The sequence below is a fragment of the Vombatus ursinus genome, unplaced genomic scaffold (assembly GCF_900497805.2).
Source record: "Vombatus ursinus unplaced genomic scaffold, bare-nosed wombat genome assembly UNPS02014847.1, whole genome shotgun sequence".
Taxonomy (NCBI): domain Eukaryota; kingdom Metazoa; phylum Chordata; class Mammalia; order Diprotodontia; family Vombatidae; genus Vombatus; species Vombatus ursinus.
This window is the reverse complement of record NW_020954625.1, coordinates 2909107-2930358: the sequence shown is the minus strand read 5'-3', so window position 1 is coordinate 2930358 and position 21252 is coordinate 2909107. Positions and strand designations below refer to the sequence as shown.

Below are 21252 nucleotides of genomic sequence, written 5' to 3'. Positions count from 1 at the left end.
TTGGTCATGAACTCTTCCCCAGATATAGATCCGACAGGCACTTTCTTCCATGCCCCACTAAAATCCTTTATGATATCACCCCTTATGACATGTACTCATTTGGATCTGATGTTGGTATACGGTGTATGATGTTGGTCTATGCCTACTTTCTGCCACACTGCTTTCCTGTTGGGAACAGTTTTTGTCAAATACTTTGTTTTTCTTACCCCAATAGCCTGGATTGTTAGGTTTATAAAGATGTCCTATGGTTTGAGCCAATACTGAAATTGCACCGGGGCCAATCAGCAGGTGCTAGTCAAAGGTTAAAACATTAGGCAAAGGATTAAGAAACATGGTCAAGCAGGTTGGGTTGGCTGCTGGGAAACCAGACAACAAGACAAGCACAAAGAGGCATCGTCTTCAGGCTGAAGGTCCATGGCACTGTCAGGTTAACATATTAAAGGTGTCTGTGCATGTAGGTAATCGATAGTAGTCAGAAAGGGGGCTATATGATCATTTCTACTGTTTTAACATAGCTCAGGCCTTAGCACTCAAGCCAGCCTGGCCTGCGTCTCTGACTTCAAAGGGTACTTGCTTGTCCTGCTTTTTCATGAGCTTTGAGAAATGACACATACATGTCTAAGAAAGCGGTGGACCTGCCATTTACCGTGTGACCCAGGGTAAGTCACCTCTCTGGGCCTGTTTCTTCATCTGTCAACTGAACTCTGGGCTGCCAAAATGATAAGTCGCAGAGGGAGGAGCCGCACAGAGATCATAAGATTTTTGTTGTTCAGTCATTTCAGTTGTGTCTGACTCTGTGACCCCATTTAGGGTTTTCTTGGCAAAGACAATGAAGTGGTTTCCATTTCCTTCTCCAGATCACTTTACAGATGAGGAAACTGAGGCAAATAGGGTGAAGTGACTTACCCAGCGTCGCCCAGCTAGTATCTGAGGCTAAATCTGAACTCAGGTCTTCCCGACTCCAGGCCTGGCACTATGGTGCCACGTAGCTGCCCAAAGATCATGGAATTACTGCTTATCTCAGATAAAGTTCCTTTTACTCCGTGACTCTTTCTCTTTTCATTTGTATCCTCCTCTGAGACAGAGGTGTTGTGGGGGAGGGGAGGTGGGGTTACAAGGACCCTGACAACTAAGGAGGAAGGCATGATCATCCGCCCCTGGAAAAGGATCATAAAAGTTAGGTTTGGAAGGAACCTTAGCGATCGTGTACCATTCAATCCTCCTACACCCTCCCTGGGTGCCCATTCTCCAGATCAGGAAATTGAGGTAATTGCGGTCCAGAAAGATTAAGTAATTTCTCTGACTGAATTCAATTAGCAGTCCTTCTACTGAAGCTAAGTTGTCTTAGATTTGGGATAAGCTAAGTACCCAGGGAACACTTTGGTCCTTACAAAAATGTTACTGTTCTTAAAGTATGATTTTTAAAAAAAAGTCTTTTTTGGGGGGGGGTACGTACTCCCTCCCTCTCCTTCCATCCTAGCAAGTCCAGAAGGGTAAAGGTTTGACTGTATCTTTTTCCCCATCGCTGCCAGGACCAGGCTGCCTTTCATTTCTCTTCCTCCTTGAAGATAGCAGGAGAGGCACCCTTGGCAGGAAACCAAGCGCTGACTCTGCAAACCCTTGGGGCGGGGCTGGCCGCAAGGCTTGCTGCTTTTCCTCTTTCCTTGTGATCCCAAACACATTTTCAACCAAACTTATTTAGCAACAGCTTCCTATTAGTTGTCCCAAGATCTTCCAAGTACTAAGACATGGAGAGATTGGATGCACACACTCAAATGCAGCCTCCTGCTCTTGTGGCAGCTGATGGTGACGAGGCTAGCTCTCAAGAGTCCTCAGGGTTTGACTTGGTTTTACAGTTCAGTGAATAGCCTGAGATTTCAGAGACCTCTCCATTGGGAGATCAACAGACACGCCCGTGATCCTGACTTTGTAACCACAGGGCAAGCCCAGCCCTGGTCTTGGCTTCTGCAGGATGGGGGCAATGAGAGCTGTGCTGCCCCCTCGCTGGACAATAACTGGGAAGTGTTGGTCCGGTCCAAGTGTGAGCTATTGCCGCCCTGTGTTTTTACTGGCTTAGTAACTTCCTCTACCCATGCAGTTTCACAACTCCTCCCTAGCTTGCCGTCATGAGAGATCTGCCAGGGGCACCGCGAGGTTTGGTGCCTTGCCCACAGCCACCTGACCACAGTGTGCCCGAGGCAAGGCTTGGACCCAGGCAGGACTTTGGAATCCACCAAGGCTGAATGAGCCTATGCTGTCTCTTGTTCATATCCACGGATAGCGCTGGTGTTTAATCCTCATCGATTCACAGCACTGGAGAAATGGAAAGGGCCTTTCCAGTGCATCCGAAGGACAGAAGCCAGGTGCAGAGACTGAAGACATTGGGGTACCTGGCAGAGCCAGGACTAGGACCCAGGGGTCCTGACTCCAAGTCCACTGCTCCTTCCACAATCCCATGCTGCCTCTCCACATCTAGGTCACCTTCTAGGAAAGTGACCAGTTCCTCCAAACACGCACCCACCTCCCAGATGGCTATTAGCCCAAGATGCCATTCCAACCACGTAAGCAATGCCTTCGAACCCTTAGTAGCGCCCATCCATTTATTTATTCAAAGTGAAAAGAATCCATGAACTGGGCATGAAGAAGTCTGGTTACCCTAAGGGAAGAGGAAGTTATGGCTCTACTTTCCACTGAAGACATTTACACACCCTTCCACTGTGAGCTCCTTGACAGCAGGGGCTGGATTTTCTTGTCATTTTTGGGGGGGTGAGGTGGAGGGGTTGGCCTTGTTTTCGTTTGTGTATTTGTCTCTCCAGTGCTCAGAGTGCCTGTCACTGTGCGCACTTAATAAATGCCACACACTTACATACACACAGAGAAAAGACCAATTCTGTATACCACTGATGCAGGGAAGGTAAATCATGTCTGACTCAGTGCTGAACAAGCTTTCAATCTCCCTTCCACCGTCTTTGACAATCCTCTGTCATTATACAATTGCAGCATTAACAGAACTGAAATGTCTACTGTCAGCAAATGTACTCAAGGAAAACAGACACAAATTCCCAATAAACCAAACATAAAAGGGAAGATAAACGAGAGGGAAAGTATGTTAAGGTCATTATTTGACTTTCCTGGTTCTCAGCTGTCTCATCCTGCTTTCTTTAAGGCACGGCACAGTTTATTTTAATGGCTAGTCTAAAGGGGGTATCAGGGCAGACTCATTAAAAAACAAACAAGCCCACCACCCTGATTAAAATCCCCTCCCTTTTTAACAGGATATCCGGCTTCAGGAATAGGAAGCCCCAGAGCCTGCCCCAATTTTCCCCATCCCAGGAGAAGCATTATCACAGCCTTCTAATTCAACAGCTGCGGAGCAGTTAAGGAAGGAGGGGGGACAACTGGCGGAAATGTTACTGCTTGTTTGTGTTGATTTTAAACCAAACATTACTGGCCACCACCAACAGAGGGAAGCTGGCCTTGTGCCTTCAGTGATGAGCTCCTCGTGGATACTGGAGAGCAAGGTCACACAAAGACGACTTGTTAGCTACTTGTGCAGGTGTGTGGGGGCATTCTGAGCTTGCCAGCAGTCAACAAGCAAACAGGGTTGGCACTGGGCTGGTAACCAATCTTACGACACACTCAGCATCACCTCCACTGGGACCACAGGATTTACAGCTGGCAGAGACCTTAGGGACCAACTCCTCTCACGTTTCAGATGGGGAAAACTGAGGCCCAGTGAGACCAAATGACTAGCAGAGTCCAGAGTTAAACCCAGATTTTTCTGTACCAAACCATGTTTCTTTTCTCACTATCCCATACTGTTTTCTATTGTGGGGCTGGGTCAGCAGAGAGTAAGAGGCCACATACTGGACACAGGAAAAAAGGGAGCTTACCACTCCTAACTTGAGACCTGAATATACTCTGCACAAGCCTCTGAGAGCAGCACAGCACACGCAGGATCCCCCTAGACTCATGAGAATCCAGGATTAAAGTCTAGGTCGCTATTTCCAGTGCTTTTCAGAACTCACATGGGAAAGCTGCCCATGAATTGCTCATAGAAAGCTCATTTAGCGTGGTGCTTAGGAAGCAGGTGTCTTAAACACTCTCATCCATCAGAAGAAATCTGATCATGGGGGATGAAATCTAGTTACCGACTTCACAAACAGAAGACTTCACCTTCTCCACCTCAACTGTGGAGTATTACTACTACATTAAAATGAATTCTAGCTCATTGGGTTACTACTATGTATTAAAAGAAACAGAATTCACCAACAGGTTAAGACATACTTTTGAATCAGCAACTGGTAAAACGAAGGCGTTAAGGTTTGGTGATTAATGTAAAGTTGACAAAGTCTCAGACAAAAGGCATTAAAATGCAGTTAAGATGAAATCCAAATGGATTCAATGTTCAAAAGTTTTAATGAAACAAATGTCAAGCAAGCACATCAACTTCTAATGAACAAAACAAAGAAAATCTAGAAGCATAATTACAGAGACACTTGTACAGAAAAACTTGGCATATCAAGCACTCCAGACACAGGGACAACACACAGATTTTTCTCTTCACTTCAGCAAACACCTTTTGTTTGACTCCCTGTCCCCAAAGCTGCCTCTTGTGGGAGTTTTGTTTTTTTTTTTAAACAATAGGGAAAAATCTGTAACATGGAGGAGGTGACAATTCATATCTTGACAAGAAAAAAACACAACAAAAAAGAAAAGTTTTCCTAATAAAGAACAGTCACAGCTGTGTCACCAGGAGACAGGAACCAGGGCTCAAGCTCCGCTAACATCTCATGTAGCTCTTCAGTGTTGGGGGAAGAGAGGGAAGAGGAGGATGAGGAGGAGACACATCAAGATTTGTTCCCAAACACCTGACGGGCTACCTGGGAGAGCCTGTTGGGCACATAACTGCATGTGTGTGTACACAGGTGTGTGTAGAGTTTCTGGTGGTGGCAGTTCCTCTCTTCATCACTGATTCTCTAAATGCTTCATGCCACTGTCCTGCCCACATGCTACCACTAGCTGGGGCAATGCTGCTCTGGGTCACAAAAGCACGACTAAGGAGGTTTCACAACAATCAAAGCTGGGGCACTAGAGAGGGGTACTTCCCGGGGGGCCAGAGGTATGCCGAGACTGAGTACCGAAGGCAGGCTCTAACCTCTAACGAAGCCTGAGAATAAACACGAGGCATGCATGGAACCAAGGCCACCCCATAGCGTAACAAGGGGCACGGGATGGGGGGCCAGATGACGGAAGGGAAGGAGCAGTTACATGTCACTGGCTAATGTTTACATGACTAGGCTAGGACATGATGGACTTCCACTTTCTATCACTGAATGGCTGGGTGGTGTGAATGTGGAATGCTAAGTGTGCTCCCACCTGATTCTTTAACTGGGTTACCACAGTCAAAGTACTTACCACTTAGTGGCCAGCTTATGGGTCACTCAGTGCAAATCTAGGTTGGTCCCTGGACGACAGAAACAGTCTTTTACAGGTTATGAACACAAAGTCTAAGCTGCTCAGTGGTGGTCTTTTTCAAGCTGCAATGAAGAGGGCTCTTAATGCCATGCAAATAAAAAAAAGGTAAGAGTGTGTGTGTATGAGTGTTTGGGGGGAGAGGGGCATCTCTTTTTTTCTCAAGAGATTAAAAACCAACAGGTAAATGATACACTGGAAAAACTAGCTAGTGGAATGCCAAGATCTGAGAGCCCCACACTGGCAGCTCTTGCAAAGTGGCCCGTTTCCTTCTACTTGAATGCCATGTGAAAGAGTGGCCACAATCAGCTGGCCACTTGTGCTTCCATGAGGGACTGAGGTAAGCAAGTGGAAACCCTTATCTGGTTGGCCCAGCAGCTAAAATACAAATCCCTGGGGGGAGAGAAAGGAGGCTGCCCCTTCTGTATCACCTTGTTTTTCTACAGGCTACAGATGGAAGGTGAAGGCAAGGGAAATTCCTCCCTTCAGAGTAAGAGTCTGCGTTGAAGGGGGAGAGATTCTCTTTGTAAATGAGGGGTGTCCCATCTGAGTCCATGAATCAACACATATGAAATAGCAACATCCTTACTTTCCATGCAAGATCAAACACTGACAACTTTCAATACACCAAATGGGAAAGACTAGAGCTTTCCTGTTACCATCAACCTTCTCCTTGGTGGCAGTGCTCCCTAAAAAAGAAGGGGTGACAGAAGCCCTACTGGTCGTGGAACACCGCATACACTTGGGAGAGATGGCTAGGAAACCAACTGCAGCCAGAACCCAGAGAGGGCACTGATGACAAGAACACACGGTCTCCATGTTGCAGCAGGCTAATATGTGAGGGAAATTGTGTCTGCCAAGGAGAAGCTCTCCTGTGGGGCCTAGCTGACTGGCAAAGGGTGGAAGTGTCAGCAATGGTGATGGAACTTAAAAACAGAAAGTGACTGGAATAGCCCTGGGGGCAGGGGCAGGGAAGCCCATTCTGTGTGGCTCCAGGAGGAATCTTGCCTTTTCTCTGCAACAGAAACTGAAATGAGAGGAAGCTGAGGCCTTGAGAGCCCCTGGGCACTCTCAGGGCCTCAGCAAGGACGAGCAGTAGAAGGGATGTCCAAACGCACCTCGGAGTGCTCTGATGGCTTTCCAGGGGTGGGGGAGGCTGGAATGCATGCACTGGTCCCTTCTGCCCCAGGCAGTCTGTTTCCCTCATGGATTCTCATTCCTCACAAGCAGAATCACTTGCAGAACATCGTGGAGCCACAGCACCTGTGGACAAGGCCAAGGAAAACACGGAAAAGGGTGAGTGTCTCTTGGGAAGCAGGGCTCTATGCCTAAAATGCTGGTTTCTTGTTTTTCTGGGAAAGTAAATAGGAAAGGGCAAGGCTGAACAAGCCTCCAGGGCTGGCTAAGCCAGAGGTAACTTGTGTCAAGGTGTTTGTGGCAGTATTTCTACGTGTGGTGTGACCCTGCCTTTGCATGAGGGCAGTGGGGATACTGATGAGGTCAGCCTGAGGTCACCTACGATGAGAGAAAAGCTGCCCACAGGGACTGGGTCCAGGGATCTAAAATTAGGATGGCGTCTCAGTCCAAGGAATGTGTGGTCTACACCAACTCCAGTTTCCTCCAGCTATAAATGTATCTTATGTCTGAATACAGAGACATTTCTTGGGTGAACATGATCTAAAATAAGTACTGTGTAAAACTTCATATGAACATATACTACAACAAAATAAAATCACAGATAATGCTGACAATATGTGCTGAATGGGCAACAAATATTTACCCATTCCAATCATCTGAAATCAGGCCATTGATCCATTCTGCTCAAATTCCTAAAACCATGCATTGATTGCTAGGATTAGCCTCTGAGTGCTCTCATTCTAACCCTGCTTCCCTCTGGGTCCTAGAGGCAGGAAGACCTGGGTTTGATGCTGGCCCGGCCCGGGGCAAAGCCATTCAGACTACCTGCACACTACTTGTATTCTCCTAACCTCACAAAGCTAAGATGAAGAAAATGGTTTGTGCATTACAGCTGACATTTCTACAATGTTATAAGGTTTTCAAAGTGCTTTACATCTCATTTTGAGTCTGACTAACACAGTGAGGTAGACACTATTATCATCTCTGTTTTACAGATGAGGAGACTGAGGTACAGAGAGGGGAAGGGACTTGCTCATCACACAGGCAGTAAATATCTGAAGAAGAATTCCAACTCAAGTCTTCCTGACCCCCAGATCCGTGCTCTTTCTCCCACGCTGTTCTATCACTTCCAACTATTACAGAAACGTGAGTTGCTCTGATGATAGCCAGGGTAATGTCTGCACTGTGAGCTTATGAAAATGCAACAAAGGAAGCTACCACCAGAAATGGTGGGCTCTCCTAGAAGGCCCTGTTGTTAATAACCTTCTCCCTAAGGCCCATGATGCCACTTGGTTGTTCGATGTCCATACAGACTGCCCTGTGCAGTCGTGTCTGCTTCCTCAGGGCTAGGCCCTGTCCTATAGTAACCTTCTACCTCTTCCGGGGCCCACCATCTCTAGTGCTATCCCAGTACTATGTAAAAATGAAAGGAAACTCCCCCCCACCAACTGTCCACATAAATCCCTATATGACTTCTCCTCTTCTGACCTCTTACTCTGCTGAGGATCTAGACTCTTCTCCCAATTTGTGTGGTGAAAAGGTACAGGTTTACATGTCGGGAGATTGGGTTCACGTCCTGCCTCTGCCAAAGGCTATGACTTTACATGCATGCTATTTTTCTTCTCTGGGCCTCAGTTTCCACCTTGGTAAAACAAGGGGGTGGAACTACACAGGGTCTATGGCATCTTTGCAGCTCTGGTGTTTGGAATCTACGATCTGCCTCATCTTACACACCATTAACTTCCCTTCACTCACAAGCTCCTGACAGTGGATGAAACCTCTGCCAAGCTAGTGTGAGAGTAATTAATTGCACCATGAATACTGGGGACACCAGGCCTAGTTGTCTGTACATATTTGTATAATGAAGCCAAGCTAGAATTAATCACAGTCTTTGTAATTGTCTCATCTGACAGATTTGGGGGTGGGGCATGGGGGAGGGCATAGAGATAGCTATTCTTAGTCATATTTGAGTGGCCAGAGGCTAAAAATCTGTAGTGGTCTAACAGTTCATATTTTCATCTCATTTTTCATTTCAAAATATTTGTAGGCTGGAGCTGTGGGTAATACCTTGCAAAATTAAGCTTATTTGGGTTTCTTATGGCATACTCTAGGGTAGTCGCCATGCTGGTAACACCATCCAAACAAAAAGTCGTTAGTCCCTGCCCCCCTCTCCACCCCACAGTAATTGCCCTACAAGGACTTGAGGAGAGACGGTGTTATCAATTATTGTCTTTTTTCAGAATCTCCCACCTCTCTCTTTTTAAGCTTACAAGTATGCTAATTGAAAACACTGTGTGAAAATGAGAAGGATGATGAGCTCCTGAAAATCCCAGGGTTGGATTTACAAGCTGTTCCCTTCATAAACAGTGGCGATAAAGCCACTTCTTGATTCTACAGGGAGCCCAAGCCATCTCTTTGAAGTACAGGCCGTTCCATCTGGCTACTCATTGGAAGGACAATAACCCTTTTCCCCATCAAAGCCCAGCTGAGGATAAAGTATAACGAATTGCCGTGTGTGGTTACCAATACAGAGCATGGCCAGAAAGGATGGACATGCCTGCCTTTGTCTTTGCCAACAGTCACCGTTCTGTCAGACTTATGACCAGGGCAGGGCTTTTTATTTTCTTGAGTACATGCCGCTCATGGCCCAACTCTGCTGGGCTACACAGACATGCGAATGCAGCATACCCACATGGCTGGCAAACTGGTAATAAAGGCTAAAACCTCAGTTTCAAAGTGGCGAACTGGAAGCATCAATTTAGCTTCTGATCTGGTCTACACAGCGTCGATGTGTACGGTATGCGGCCACCAATGTGCCCAAAAGCCCAGTCAGTGTGAGGCTGCACCCGAAGACTCTCCCATTGTTTGTATGTGGGGGTGTCTGGAATCTACTACTAGGGGAGTAAACCAAAAGCTTGGCAGGGATGTTGGGAGGCTGCTGAAAGGGTCCTCGACTCTAGGGCTTCCCCACGTAGAAGCCCTGGGTCCAAAACTGTGTGACCATGGGCAAAGTACTTCCCCCCTTCTGGGACTGCCTGTAAAATGTGGGGATTCACAGAATCATAAAATGAAAAGCTCAGAGGAACCTTACAAGTCTTGTAGGCCGTTTCATTTTACAGAGCAGGAAAAACACCTGTGTCTGGTTGGAGGGGGGTATGCTGGTGGCACGTCGGGATCTGAACCCAGGTGATTTGCAGACTTCCTCCTACTACACTACCCTGTACTCCGATGGGTGAATGAAGAGCAGTTCAGAGGCTGACCTACCAAATGTGACAGGAGGAGAAAGTGGCAGGGGCAGGATCCAAACCCAGGCCATCGATACCTAGCCCAGGGCTCTTCCTATCACAATTACGAACTGAGGGGTCAATGAGTTCAAGAAGCTGCCATCCTGCTCTTAAGAGTCAATAATTTTGAAATAAGAACTTATTAGACTGGTAATCAATATTGTTGCTGTTCAGTCTTTTCAGTCCTGTCTGACTCTCCATGACACCATTTGGGGTTTTCTTGGTAGAGATACTGGAGTGGTTTGCCATTTCCTTCCCCACCACATTTTACAGATGAGGAAACTAAGGCAAACAGGGTGAAGTGACTTGTCCAGGGTCACACAGCCCGTAAATGTCTGAGGCTGGATTTGAACTCAGGTCTTCCTGACTCTAGGCTCAGCGCTCTATCCACTGCCCTACTTTAATAATAACTAAGATTTTCTAGCCTTTGCCAAGCACTTTCAATTACAATCACACTTGGTCCTCAGAACAGCCCTGTGAGGTAAGTCCTCCAAGAGCTATCTCTATTTTACAAAGAAGGTTCAGTGACTTGTCCAGGGTCACACAGCTACCAAATGTCTGAAGCAGGCCTCAGACTTGCCTTCCTGACCCCAAGTCCAGAGCTCTATCTCCTAAGCAGAACTGAGGCTCCATTCTAAGAACAAGGCTCACATACCAACAACACAAAAAAGTTTCAGATGGATGGAGGCATTCTGTCTGGTAACAAACCTTTCCCCCAACACTGGTCACTATACACTGATGAAAAAAGGCAAAGAAGTTTTCTTTTCCCCCTTCCTCTAATCAGCTGCTTCCTCTGTTTGGAGATAACTGCTTAGGGGGCTTCAACTTCTCTTACAAATATATTTCCATTGGGGGATGTGAGGTTGACCCCGCAGAAGAACACTTACCAGTCACTAGCGATCAAGCCTGTTCACAACCTCTCGAACTGTGGCTATGAAGTTTTCATTGTCCTGGGGATTAGCTAGAATAATACTGTGCAGCCTGTTCATGTACGAGTCAATGGTATCCACCGTAGGGGTCTCTCCACTTCCTGAAGTTGGGAGAAGACAAGAAAAATACAGGAAAAACGTGACTCACCAATCAACCATAAGTTTCAGGTAAAGACAACAACAGTAAGGATCCCTGGCATGGCCTGCATGGAAAAGAGACAACCAGCCCCAAGACCCAATCAGACCCCGCTAGTCAGCAGCACCACCAGCCTTTCACTGTGATCACTTCCACAGGGAAGAAAACTGGAAACAATCAATCATCCCCTAAACGAAAATAATGCAGAGAAATTACCCATTAAGATGTACATACTCCAATCTGGAATGCTTTGTGGGTCCTAAAGTTCAGAAGTGGGGAAGAATTACTGAATCATTATGGATGCATAACAGCCAAAATTACAATAAGGCCTGAGTTTCAGATTCCTTTTTTGGTAATTTTTTCACATCCTCCTTTCTTTCATTTGCTCACTTTCTTTTCGGCAGATCTCTAAAAAGAACCCCACGATGACCACCACCATGACTCCCAGGGAGTCCCAGATGCAGCTAAGTTGGTGAGGGGTTCTCACCAGGGAGCGGCACCCCCGCGAAGCTGCTGGTCAGGGCCTGCCGCAGGGTCTCCAGGTGCTGTTGCAGGACGGTGTTTCGACTCCGCTCCTGAAGCACGTCCACCTCCAGCTTCTCCACAGCCGTGCGCATGCTCTCCACATGCTTCTGGAGGGCTGCGTTCCTCTCTTCAAACTCCATGTTGGATTTACGCAGCTGTCGCAGCTCTGCTTCTCGGGCTAATGACGCCCAGTGCACAATGCCGGGAAAAGAGAAGGACAGGATGTATCATCTTGAGAAATTGGGTATGACTTTCATAAGCTTCTGCAAAACCAATCTGAATTAAGATGTGTTTAACTTGACTCCATTTCATTATCCCTATTAGTTTTTTTTAAACTCTGCTTACTAATTTTATTCACATAGGAATTGTTATTAGCAGTCTTTAATGTATCCCTTGTGTTTACATTTTTACATACAAGCTTATACTTGAGAGGTAAAGAAACTGTACAATAATAAAACAAAACTGGAAGAAATAACTTGATTCCAACTAAAGAAATGAATACATAAAAATAAAATTTAACTTAGACATGTAGTACTCTCAATATGGCGACCGCCAGGGTTCAATGCTCGTCCACCCTCTACTAATACTTTCCAGGGCCATCAAACATAACAAAGCAGGTGTCTGGGCAGGAGGGAATGACTACATTCACTTCAGGAGCTGGGGTGGCTTTTTGTTGTGATGTGACCCCACCCCCCCCAACATTACATTATAGAAAGTTTACTCTGCCACCAAGCAAGCTCCACCGTTCCTCTACCAGGAGTAACTTCTAAGAGGCTTCCCAAGTCATGGTGCTGAAATAAACAACATCCTGATTGTTTTTAAGCTCAAGTCTAAATAACAACTCTGGCCTCAAAATAAAAGTCTGGGCCATCCTAGTTATCTGAATTGCTGAAAAATGGAATCAGTGTGCTGGAGAGCAAAATTACTGCTACATTTCCCCACAAAAACGTATGGCGCTTATTTTGTTATTGCCTTTGACTCAGACTCAATCCCTGCTTTCCTGTGCCACCTTGAATGGAAAAGGTTGGGGGACAGAGAAGAAGCCACGTGCTTTCCTAGGGTGAGGAGTCAGACCTTATTAGCCTTGCTTTCTAGGCCCCATGAGGGCATATGAAGTCCCCTGCTTTACTCAGGACAGCTGTCCAGTCACAGACTGAGGAATCAAACACCAGGAAGCTGAAGCAATTACCTTTACTGTGGTTGAGGAATTCTTCTGTGAATATAGGTATGTCAAAAACAGACCTTTCTTTCACATCTACTTCTTTCTGTGGATCAGAGATGGAGAAAGAATTCAATTCAGTTAATTCTTAGCAATAGCTAAGTAAAACAAAAAGGCATGCTAACAAAATGGTCCTGGGTACACCACCTCTTCCCTAAAGAAACCAGGGCAGGAACAGGGATCACCTGGAGAGCTGAGTGAGGCCTTGGGGACATACCAAGAGGAAACTGAGTCTAACAAATTTTGATCTCAACAACGAAAGGGTATTAAGATTTTTTTTAAACCTGAACTGGATTTACATGATGGCTTGGATAGTTTAAATGTTCAGTCCTCTCAGGTACTGAACCATAAAATTATAAGCCTTAAAACAAATCAGAATATGTATTTCCCTAATAAAGTTAAGAGGTGAGAATCTAGAAGCCTTTCTAAGCTTTTTGCTCTGCAACATCAACAACGAAATAGTTCTGAAAGAGGTGATATTGGGAAGGGAGAGAGAAGAAGGGAATCTAGTAACGTGACTTTTCAGTTGCTTCTGATGGTTGTGTAAAAACATTCTCTCGGTGAACGTCTACTTGAATTCTACAAAGTAGAAAGGCACATTAAGTAGGATCCGCCTATTGTGCTAACAAGCTATGTTACCTCATAGAGAACCACTGATTTCTAAGGATGTCATCCCCTAAACGTTCCCCCCCCCAACTCTGGGCACTTCTAGCTTTCCTTCCAACCTCCTGGGAAGAAATAAGTACATTTCAATTTTATTTAATTCAATTCCTTATGGGCTTACTGTGTGTAGGGCACTGTGCTCATAAGACGGTAGAGATGGGAGAGAAGACACATAGTCAATGTTTTCAAGGAGCTTGAAATCCAGTAAGGGAATTAAAACGCCAACACAGAAAGCCATAATTTAAGACATTTCCTGATTGTGGACATTAGAGAGGTTCCTCCCAAAAGGGCAGTGAGTGAGGGAAAAGATGGGGGCTAGAAAAAGGCTTCATGGATGAGACATTCTGAGTCGGACTTCAGAGAATGGTCATGAATTTATCAGGATGAGGGGAGAGCAAGGGACATTACAGGCGCCAAGAATGGCAGCATTAAAGAAAGGCCTAACGGTAGGAGAACACAGGGCACGGTCAAGAGGCAGAAGGTGGGCTGGCTGCTGATTAGGCGGAGAAGAGAATGAATGGACAGAAACAGTTAAGTCAGAAGAGAAGGATCAGGACAAAAAGGATAAGCTAGGCTTGATAAAAGGGCAGTGTGGGGGCTGCAGCTTGAAAGGGAGGTTTGGGAACCATGTGTAAAGGAGAAGAGGTTAAAGCTGGGGGACCGAATGGGACTGTTGAGAACCTGAAGAGGTGAAGAGTAAAGAGACATTTTTAAATAGTCTTGAAAGCAAGAAAGCCAAGGATGAGGAAATAACATCGAAGACAACAATGGACTCATCAAGGGCTCCTGCAATGTTTTTACAGCGCTTCTTACTGAGCAAGTTGAAAGCAAATAGTTTAGGGAGGCTCCCAATGATGATTTAGGCAATGAATTTTAAGTGGGAATCATTAAGAATATACATTCATGAAGGGAAAAACTATGGAAAAAAACAATCTCCTTTGAAAACCTTGTTTTTTGAGGCCCACTCCCAAGAACAGTCAGCAGGTTGCTCAGAAAAGAGACTGATGCCAAAAGAGCCTGACTGAAGCCTCCTTACCATCAGACAAGCAGCCAGGACCACGTGGTCACCCCTGTAAAAATGTTTAAAGCACTCCTGCTACCTTTACAGGGTCGTATACTTGAGCACCTCTACTTTCCGTGGAGCACCAAGTGTGATCTGATGCCAGGCAGAAAAGCTGCATAGAGAGGAGCCCACGAGAGAGGGCATCCTAGCTTGAGTGCACCCACCCACCATCAGGCGGGCCAGGCCTGCTTCTCAGAGGCTGGTCAGGGTGCCAACTGACACAACTGGCCACACGGGACAGAACGATCCATCCTGTTTCCCTAGGCCAACTGTCAATGAACATTTACTTATTTAACTCTGTTCCTGAGACCATTCCCCCCTTTTTTTTGGTGGGATGGGGGTGGGAAGAGAAAGCTATTGTTCCTAAAATTGGTTAAAAATAAAGCAAAGTCTTACCACCAAGAGGCCATCTTAACACACAAAGCATGATGAAACTCAGGCCAGTTACCTAAAAACCTTCAACTGAAGCATTAGTGAAGATGGAGAGAGTGATCCTGAGGAGCCCTGAGGCCATGTGCCAGTGGCTGTCCCCCCCTTTGCTTCCTTTGCTGCCCAAACTCTGAGTCACTGCAGAAAAACTCTCAAAGTACACAGCTCCTAAAATATGAATCAGATGGGTCTATAAAGTACCAAGAAGGAGGCCATATGTCAGACAGGAAAAAGAACCTCATCACTATAGTTTCGTCTCAGTCACATCCATTTCTCCCAGTTTTAAGAATGCACCTCCTACATTAATGTCACACCTTAATCCTCACAGACTTAGGCTTTAGCCAGGACCTCTCTTTATTCCTTTATATAGCTTTAGGTGAGTCTTTCATGAAGGCACCAAGGAGCCTCAGTGGCAACTGCCTAATTCTTAGAGGGAAGGTAGGCCTGCTTCCCTTTAAGGTAGTGAGGTACTTGGCTCTCCTGACTGACAGAGCCTGGTTTGGGCTGACAACCATCCAAGGGCAGGGGCAGCATGATGCAGATACAATTCACGCTGTCCCTTGGTCCAGATTCTTGAAGTACAAAATAAGAAACATTAAAGCAATTAAGTGAAACTGTTCAGTCTCTGAAAGGCAACAGAGAAATTCTACTTAACGGAAGAGCGGTAATGAAAGCCATCAGCACTCTTCCATTACTGAGTACATTACCCAGCATGGAGAGGATCCTCTTGGGGGCTCGGATGTACTTAAGCTGCTCCAAGGATTGCTCCAGGGATTAAAATCATATGGATCTGATTACCTCTTCATTGAAAAGGCTTAATTTGTTCAGGCTGAGTGTCATTTTGTCATTTCTCATAAATTAAAGGAGAAACAAAATTACTGTTTCTATCTTGGTCTTCACAGGAGATGACACTTCCAGGGAATAACCCTATAGCACTCCAGAGTCCTCCAGGCTGGCATTTAACCTGAGAGCAGCCAGAATATCTCTGGCTTTTTTAGGCTTTCACCCTGGATCACACGGCAGGAGGGCAGAACAAAGGTCTTTGGGAGTTGCATGGCTTGCTGTGCCCGAGGCCCAGGGACAGACTTCCACGAGGCATGCTTTAAAGACAGTTTAGAGCATGGCACAGTCAGACTGGAGATGCAGCCCACCATCGGCAGCATGGCCCCTGGGTAAGGGTTTCTTTGGCTCTGCTACATGGCTCTTCAAGAGCCCAAGCTTGCTGCTCTAGCTTCCTCTTCTGAACTGCCCTGTCCCCCCAGTGAATGGACTAGTGACTGGGTAAACTCACTAGTGTACCTCTCAGTGATCTAGATACACGTTAGCTCACTAGATCGTTTGAATCATATCAACTATTAAAGAGAGGCATCATGCCCAAATGAGAGGCTGCTGCACTCTGCCAGGGAGGTTATGGATTTAGTTTGAGAAGCCACATTTTAGGAAGGCCAATGACAAGCTGACAAGTATGCAGAAAACCAGAATGGTATAGGGACTGAAGAACCTGTTATATGGGGATTCATTAAGAGGCTGGGGATGTTGGGAGATATGACAGCTGCCTTCCAGAATCTGAAGGATTATCAGATCTGCTTGGCTCAGGGGGGCAGAACTAGCAGCAAGCACAAGTCACGCAGAAGGGTGAGATACTGGCTCAATATAAGAAAAAACTTCCTAAGAATTAGGGCTATCCCAAAGCAAAATGGGCTGTCTTGGAAAGTCAAAAGTGGGCTTCAAGAGAAGGCTGGATGGTTATTTATTGGAAATTTGGTAGAGGGGATTCTTGCTCATGTATGAATTAGACCAGATCTCTGTCCTTCAACTCTGAGATTAAACAGTGCAACAGGATCACAAAAAAAGAGACCAGGTTTCTCCTCCCAGCTCTGCTGTTAACAGTTGTGAGACTCTGGGAAGTCACTTCCTGTCTCTAGGCTAATCGCTCCAAGAGTGTCCATGACTCAATCAAACGCTCATCATTCCAACTGTTTCAGCTTTGTTGAAACCCAGAGCTCTAAACAGGGCCTGGTGCGAGGAGTGACCATCAAAATAGACTGTGTGGTGATGGAGGTTCACCAAGAACCACTATTTCTGGTTCCTGCTCAGCCTCTCTGGGGAGGCTGTGATTAGTAGGAAACCTACACCGAGTTAAATATTCTTGTGCTGAAATTCCCAGAAAAGCAAAGAACAAGCAGGGAAGTTTAATAGAGAAAAAACTGGTGGTTAAGTACATAAAAAGACCAGAAAGGGAGAGAGAAATGAGCAATCACAAACTTATTCTCTGTTAACACTAAAGGTTGCCAACATTATTAAATTTAGGTTTAAAATATGAAGGACACAAAAAGTCTCCAAGTAAAAATAAAATTCATAGCAGTTTATCATGTACAATTAGAGTGCTAGAGTGCCATATATAATTGTATTTATGTGGAATTCACAGAATGAATAAAGTAGTAATAGCTACCAAGACTTTAAAATCCTCATAATACATAGAGGGGATTTTTTTTTTAAAGAACAGACTTGTGAATTTAAATAATTTTTCCATATCTTTTAAAGGTCAATGATACAGAACTGGGTTTGAGAAATACAACTTTATGATAAGCAAACCACTGCTCTTAAGGAATAGTTTCCTTGACTTAAGAAAAAAGAAATGCCTGAATCAATAATTACATCAGCAAACTGATATACACACTATTATATCAAATCAAACCTGTACACAAACACTTTTTCTCCTATAAAAAACCTGTGCTCTACTTCTGCAGAGATTCTGAATAGCTGAAAAAAGTACAAGGTTGAGAGTCAGGGAATGTCAGAGTTGGAAGGGACCTCACAGTGCTCACAGCGCAGGCCCACATGCCCATATTCCAAAGGACTAGATGCAAATGTGTGAAAGATTCAGGACTGTCTCCAGATTCAAGTAGAAAGGATGGAGATGGAACCTGTGATTTTGTTGGTATAGGGAACTCACTGGTCGAGAAAGTCCCTCTACTGACACAGGTTGGCACCTCCTCCATAATCTAAGATGTCTCAGTGAGCTGTCCAGAACACTGAGAGATGAAGAGACCTGTTCAGGTCTTCTTGATTTCGAGTCACATCAAAATAATATTTATTAAGTATCTGCTATGTGGCAGGCCCTGTGCTAAGCACCAGGCAAGTAAAGAGAGACAAAAGACAGTTCCGTGCTCTCAATGACCTCCGTCTAACGGGGAAGACAACATACAAATATACACAAACAGCACACAAACAGGATAAACTGGAGGCAGGCTCAGAGGGGAGGCACTAACATGAAGAAGGATCGGAGAAGGCTTCTTTCAGAAAGCAGGGTGTTGGCTGAGACCTGAAAGCAGGTGGGGACCTCCCAGGAGATAGCAACGAGGAGGGAGAGCATTGCAGGTATGGGGGACAGCCGATGAAAAGGTATCGAACTGGGAGAGAGCTTTTCATGCAAGGACCAGCCAGGAGGTCAGTGTCACTGGACTGTAGAGTACACGGAGGCCACAAAGCATAAGAAGGCCAGGAAGTTAGGAAAAGGCCAGGTGACAAAAGGCTTTTTTAAGGGCAGAGAGAGGATTTTTCATCTTGATCCTGGAGGAGACAGGGAGCCCCTGAAGCATCCTGAACAGACCTACACTTTAGGAAGAGGACTCTGACAGCTGAGTGCAGTGGAGAGAGATGAGGCAAGGAAATCACGCAGGTGTGAGTGATGAAGGCAGGGTCAGAGAACAGGGGGCACAGAGGAGAGATGGGAGAGAGACAGACTTGTCTGGCCAGCTCTTCATCCTCTAAGCCATATCGTCCTGGTGAGGTTAAAAAAGCTCAATGTTTATTTAACTTTTTCCCTAATTTTTCCATCTTAAAAATGGTGTACCCCACTGACTATGCCTTGCATGTTGGGCCGCAGCCAACCTTTAATCCTACTACTCGTCCCCCCTCTTTGTTCCTGCTGGCCCCCACACTCTCTCTTTCCTGTACCTGTTAAATCCTTCCCAGTCGCAGGCCCTACTCTCACAATGCCTTCCCCTCTACACATTACATGAGATAATGTATCCCTACTCACACCTCTTATAGGAAGGAAGGAAATATCTCTCAGGGCTTTGTGCTACTTCTGTCCATTTGTAATTTAACTTGTGTTAGAATTATCTGAGGCACCACCTCTTCTCTAGCTGATAATAAGTAAATTCCTTTGGGGTAGGAATAGTATTGTCTCATTTGTTTATGCCATCCCACAGGCTTACTTAGCACAGTGCCTTCCATGTGTGAAGGCTTAATGGACCCGTGAGTTCACTAATATGAGGAAATCCCCATCACCAATGCAGATCAAAATTTAGCAGCAATTTGGCAGATAAATCCTGGGAAGGTGACTGAGGTGAACAGAGAGGTTAAGTAAGGTGCCTGGGGTCACACAGCTACTAAGGGTCAGAGGCAGGATTTGAACTCTATCCCAACACTTCTATCCATTATATCATGCTGATACCACACTTGCACAAAGGAGACATTTAATAAATGTTAACTGAATGGAATTAAGTAGTCAGCTATTACATATTCAACTGAGAAGATACGCTCCATTTGTCTTGGGTTGTCTGTCCCAGAAAGGCCTTACACAAAACATGGCTAACACCACCAAGCTTACTGACATGGTGAAACGTTTGCAGAAGCCAGTATGTATGCAAATGGTGTGCCAATATAACGACTCAGGACAATAGTTACTCATTTCAGAAGTTCTAGAACCTGATCTCAGAAGGGGGCAAAGAGAGCGACACGCTGACTGCAGGATGTAGGATGGCAGACAAAAAGACGGTGCTGACGCACACAGGCCGAAGCGCTCCCCCACCCCCGACTCTATCACAAGTTCCCCACACGTCAGCAATAGAGCCATGAGTGAGGGCCATAACGTGACTGCAAGGGGTCCCGATGTTTTTACTTTAAAAATGGATCCTCCGACTCAAGAATGTTGGGAACCATGAGCATAGAGGAGTTCTGAGTTCCTTCCAGCTGTTCCTACTCATTGTTCTGTGATTTCTCAAGATTTCCTCTAATTCCTTTCAGTCTCATGGATTTTCCCCCCATTGAATCTTTTATGTTTCTTTCTCATACACTCTAATCCAGGAGTCCTCAACTTTTTTTTTTAAACTAGAGACCAGGTGTTTTCTTCCACCTTACCATCTAAAAGACCTTTACAAGCATAAGATTCAGGCTGCAAATGATGACAAATAAAGGGAAGGAGCTTCTAGCAGGGATGGGACAAGCCAGCAGCTTCCAAACTGTCCCACTCCCTCTACTGCCTCTGAATGAGCACCTGATCTCCTTATAGGCAGGTAAAGGACCTTGGCTCAGTCTCGTGAAGGGCCAGACAGGAGCAGTAATTAGCTCAATCCATCCAAGTCAAGATGGAGGATATGAATGAGACTTTAACTTGTCTCCCTCCCCTTCCACATCTTTATGTTGTTTCCTCCCCCTCTCATCTACTCAATTTTTACCTACCCTTGAAACCCCAAATCACTAGTTTCTCCACACACAAAACCTTCTCTGATTCCACCATCAGGAATGAATGGGGCCCTGGGCCCTTGGAGCACCTGTCTTCACAAGTCTCTACTGCGTCCCACAAAATGCTGTGTCCTGGAGTCACCTGTGTTTGCATCTTACTTCCCTACAAGCCCCTCTGCATCTGCACAGTACTCTGGACATGACATGCCCTTCATACATGTTTTTTGAATGAATTGATCTTAGGAGAAAAACCCTTAAGATGCTCCAAAGACAGAATTATAGTAAAATGTTTGACAGACACCTATTTACCTCATGATCATGAGCAGCCTGCCGAGCTCCTTCTGAAAACAAGAGAACATTCAGTTGAAGTAAAAAACCAAAATGCAAAACTGTGCCAGAGGACAATAAGCCCTACGTGCGTCTCCACAAACCCCACGAGGTCACTCCTCATGTCTGGATTAGTCAGCCCACCACCACCATTTGGGGAGCATGGCCCGCAGGTCAGGCAGCCACTCGGCATAGCGGGGAGATACAAGAGTAAGAGCAAACACCCCCAGATGGAGGGGAGGGGAATGAAAGATAATGGAGATAAGCATCACATCAATTACAGCCTTACTTTGCTGCTGCGTGCCAATAAGTGATACTTACGTAGTCAATACCCCTCACAGACAACCTTGTGGACAGGTGACTCTTGACTTACAGGTGAGAAGGCTGGGTCTCTGTGATGTTAAGAGCTAGTGACAAAACCCTAGGACTCAGGGGTTGGGGCTGCATGCCTGCACACTCTCCCCTGGTCTTGCCAGGTCTGCTGGTCTGGGGCTGACCTGGCAGTGGGGGTTAGAGGGACCTGAATATCTATCTGAGAACTGGGGATGATGCAGGTAGGACAGGGGGCTCTCTGGGGCTAACAAGCAGCCTGA

General features: G+C 45.7%; 1 protein-coding gene across 6 annotated transcripts in view; it reads right to left on the bottom strand.

Moving 5' to 3' along the window:
• Positions 1-4400: 4400 nt before the first annotated feature.
• The window catches only part of HMG20A (high mobility group 20A), a 67272-nt gene continuing 50420 nt past the window's right edge, over positions 4401-21252 (bottom strand). For all 6 annotated transcript variants that reach the window (XM_027840633.1, XM_027840632.1, XM_027840629.1 and 3 more), the window contains 5 exons: positions 20642-20673; positions 12676-12751; positions 11449-11664; positions 10784-10926; positions 4401-6738 (listed from right to left, as the gene is read on the bottom strand). In XM_027840633.1, coding sequence (XP_027696434.1) covers positions 10790-10926; positions 11449-11664; positions 12676-12751; positions 20642-20673 — 461 coding nt within the window. In that variant the 3' untranslated portion in view covers positions 4401-6738; positions 10784-10789. The remainder of the gene's footprint in view (positions 6739-10783; positions 10927-11448; positions 11665-12675; positions 12752-20641; positions 20674-21252) is intronic.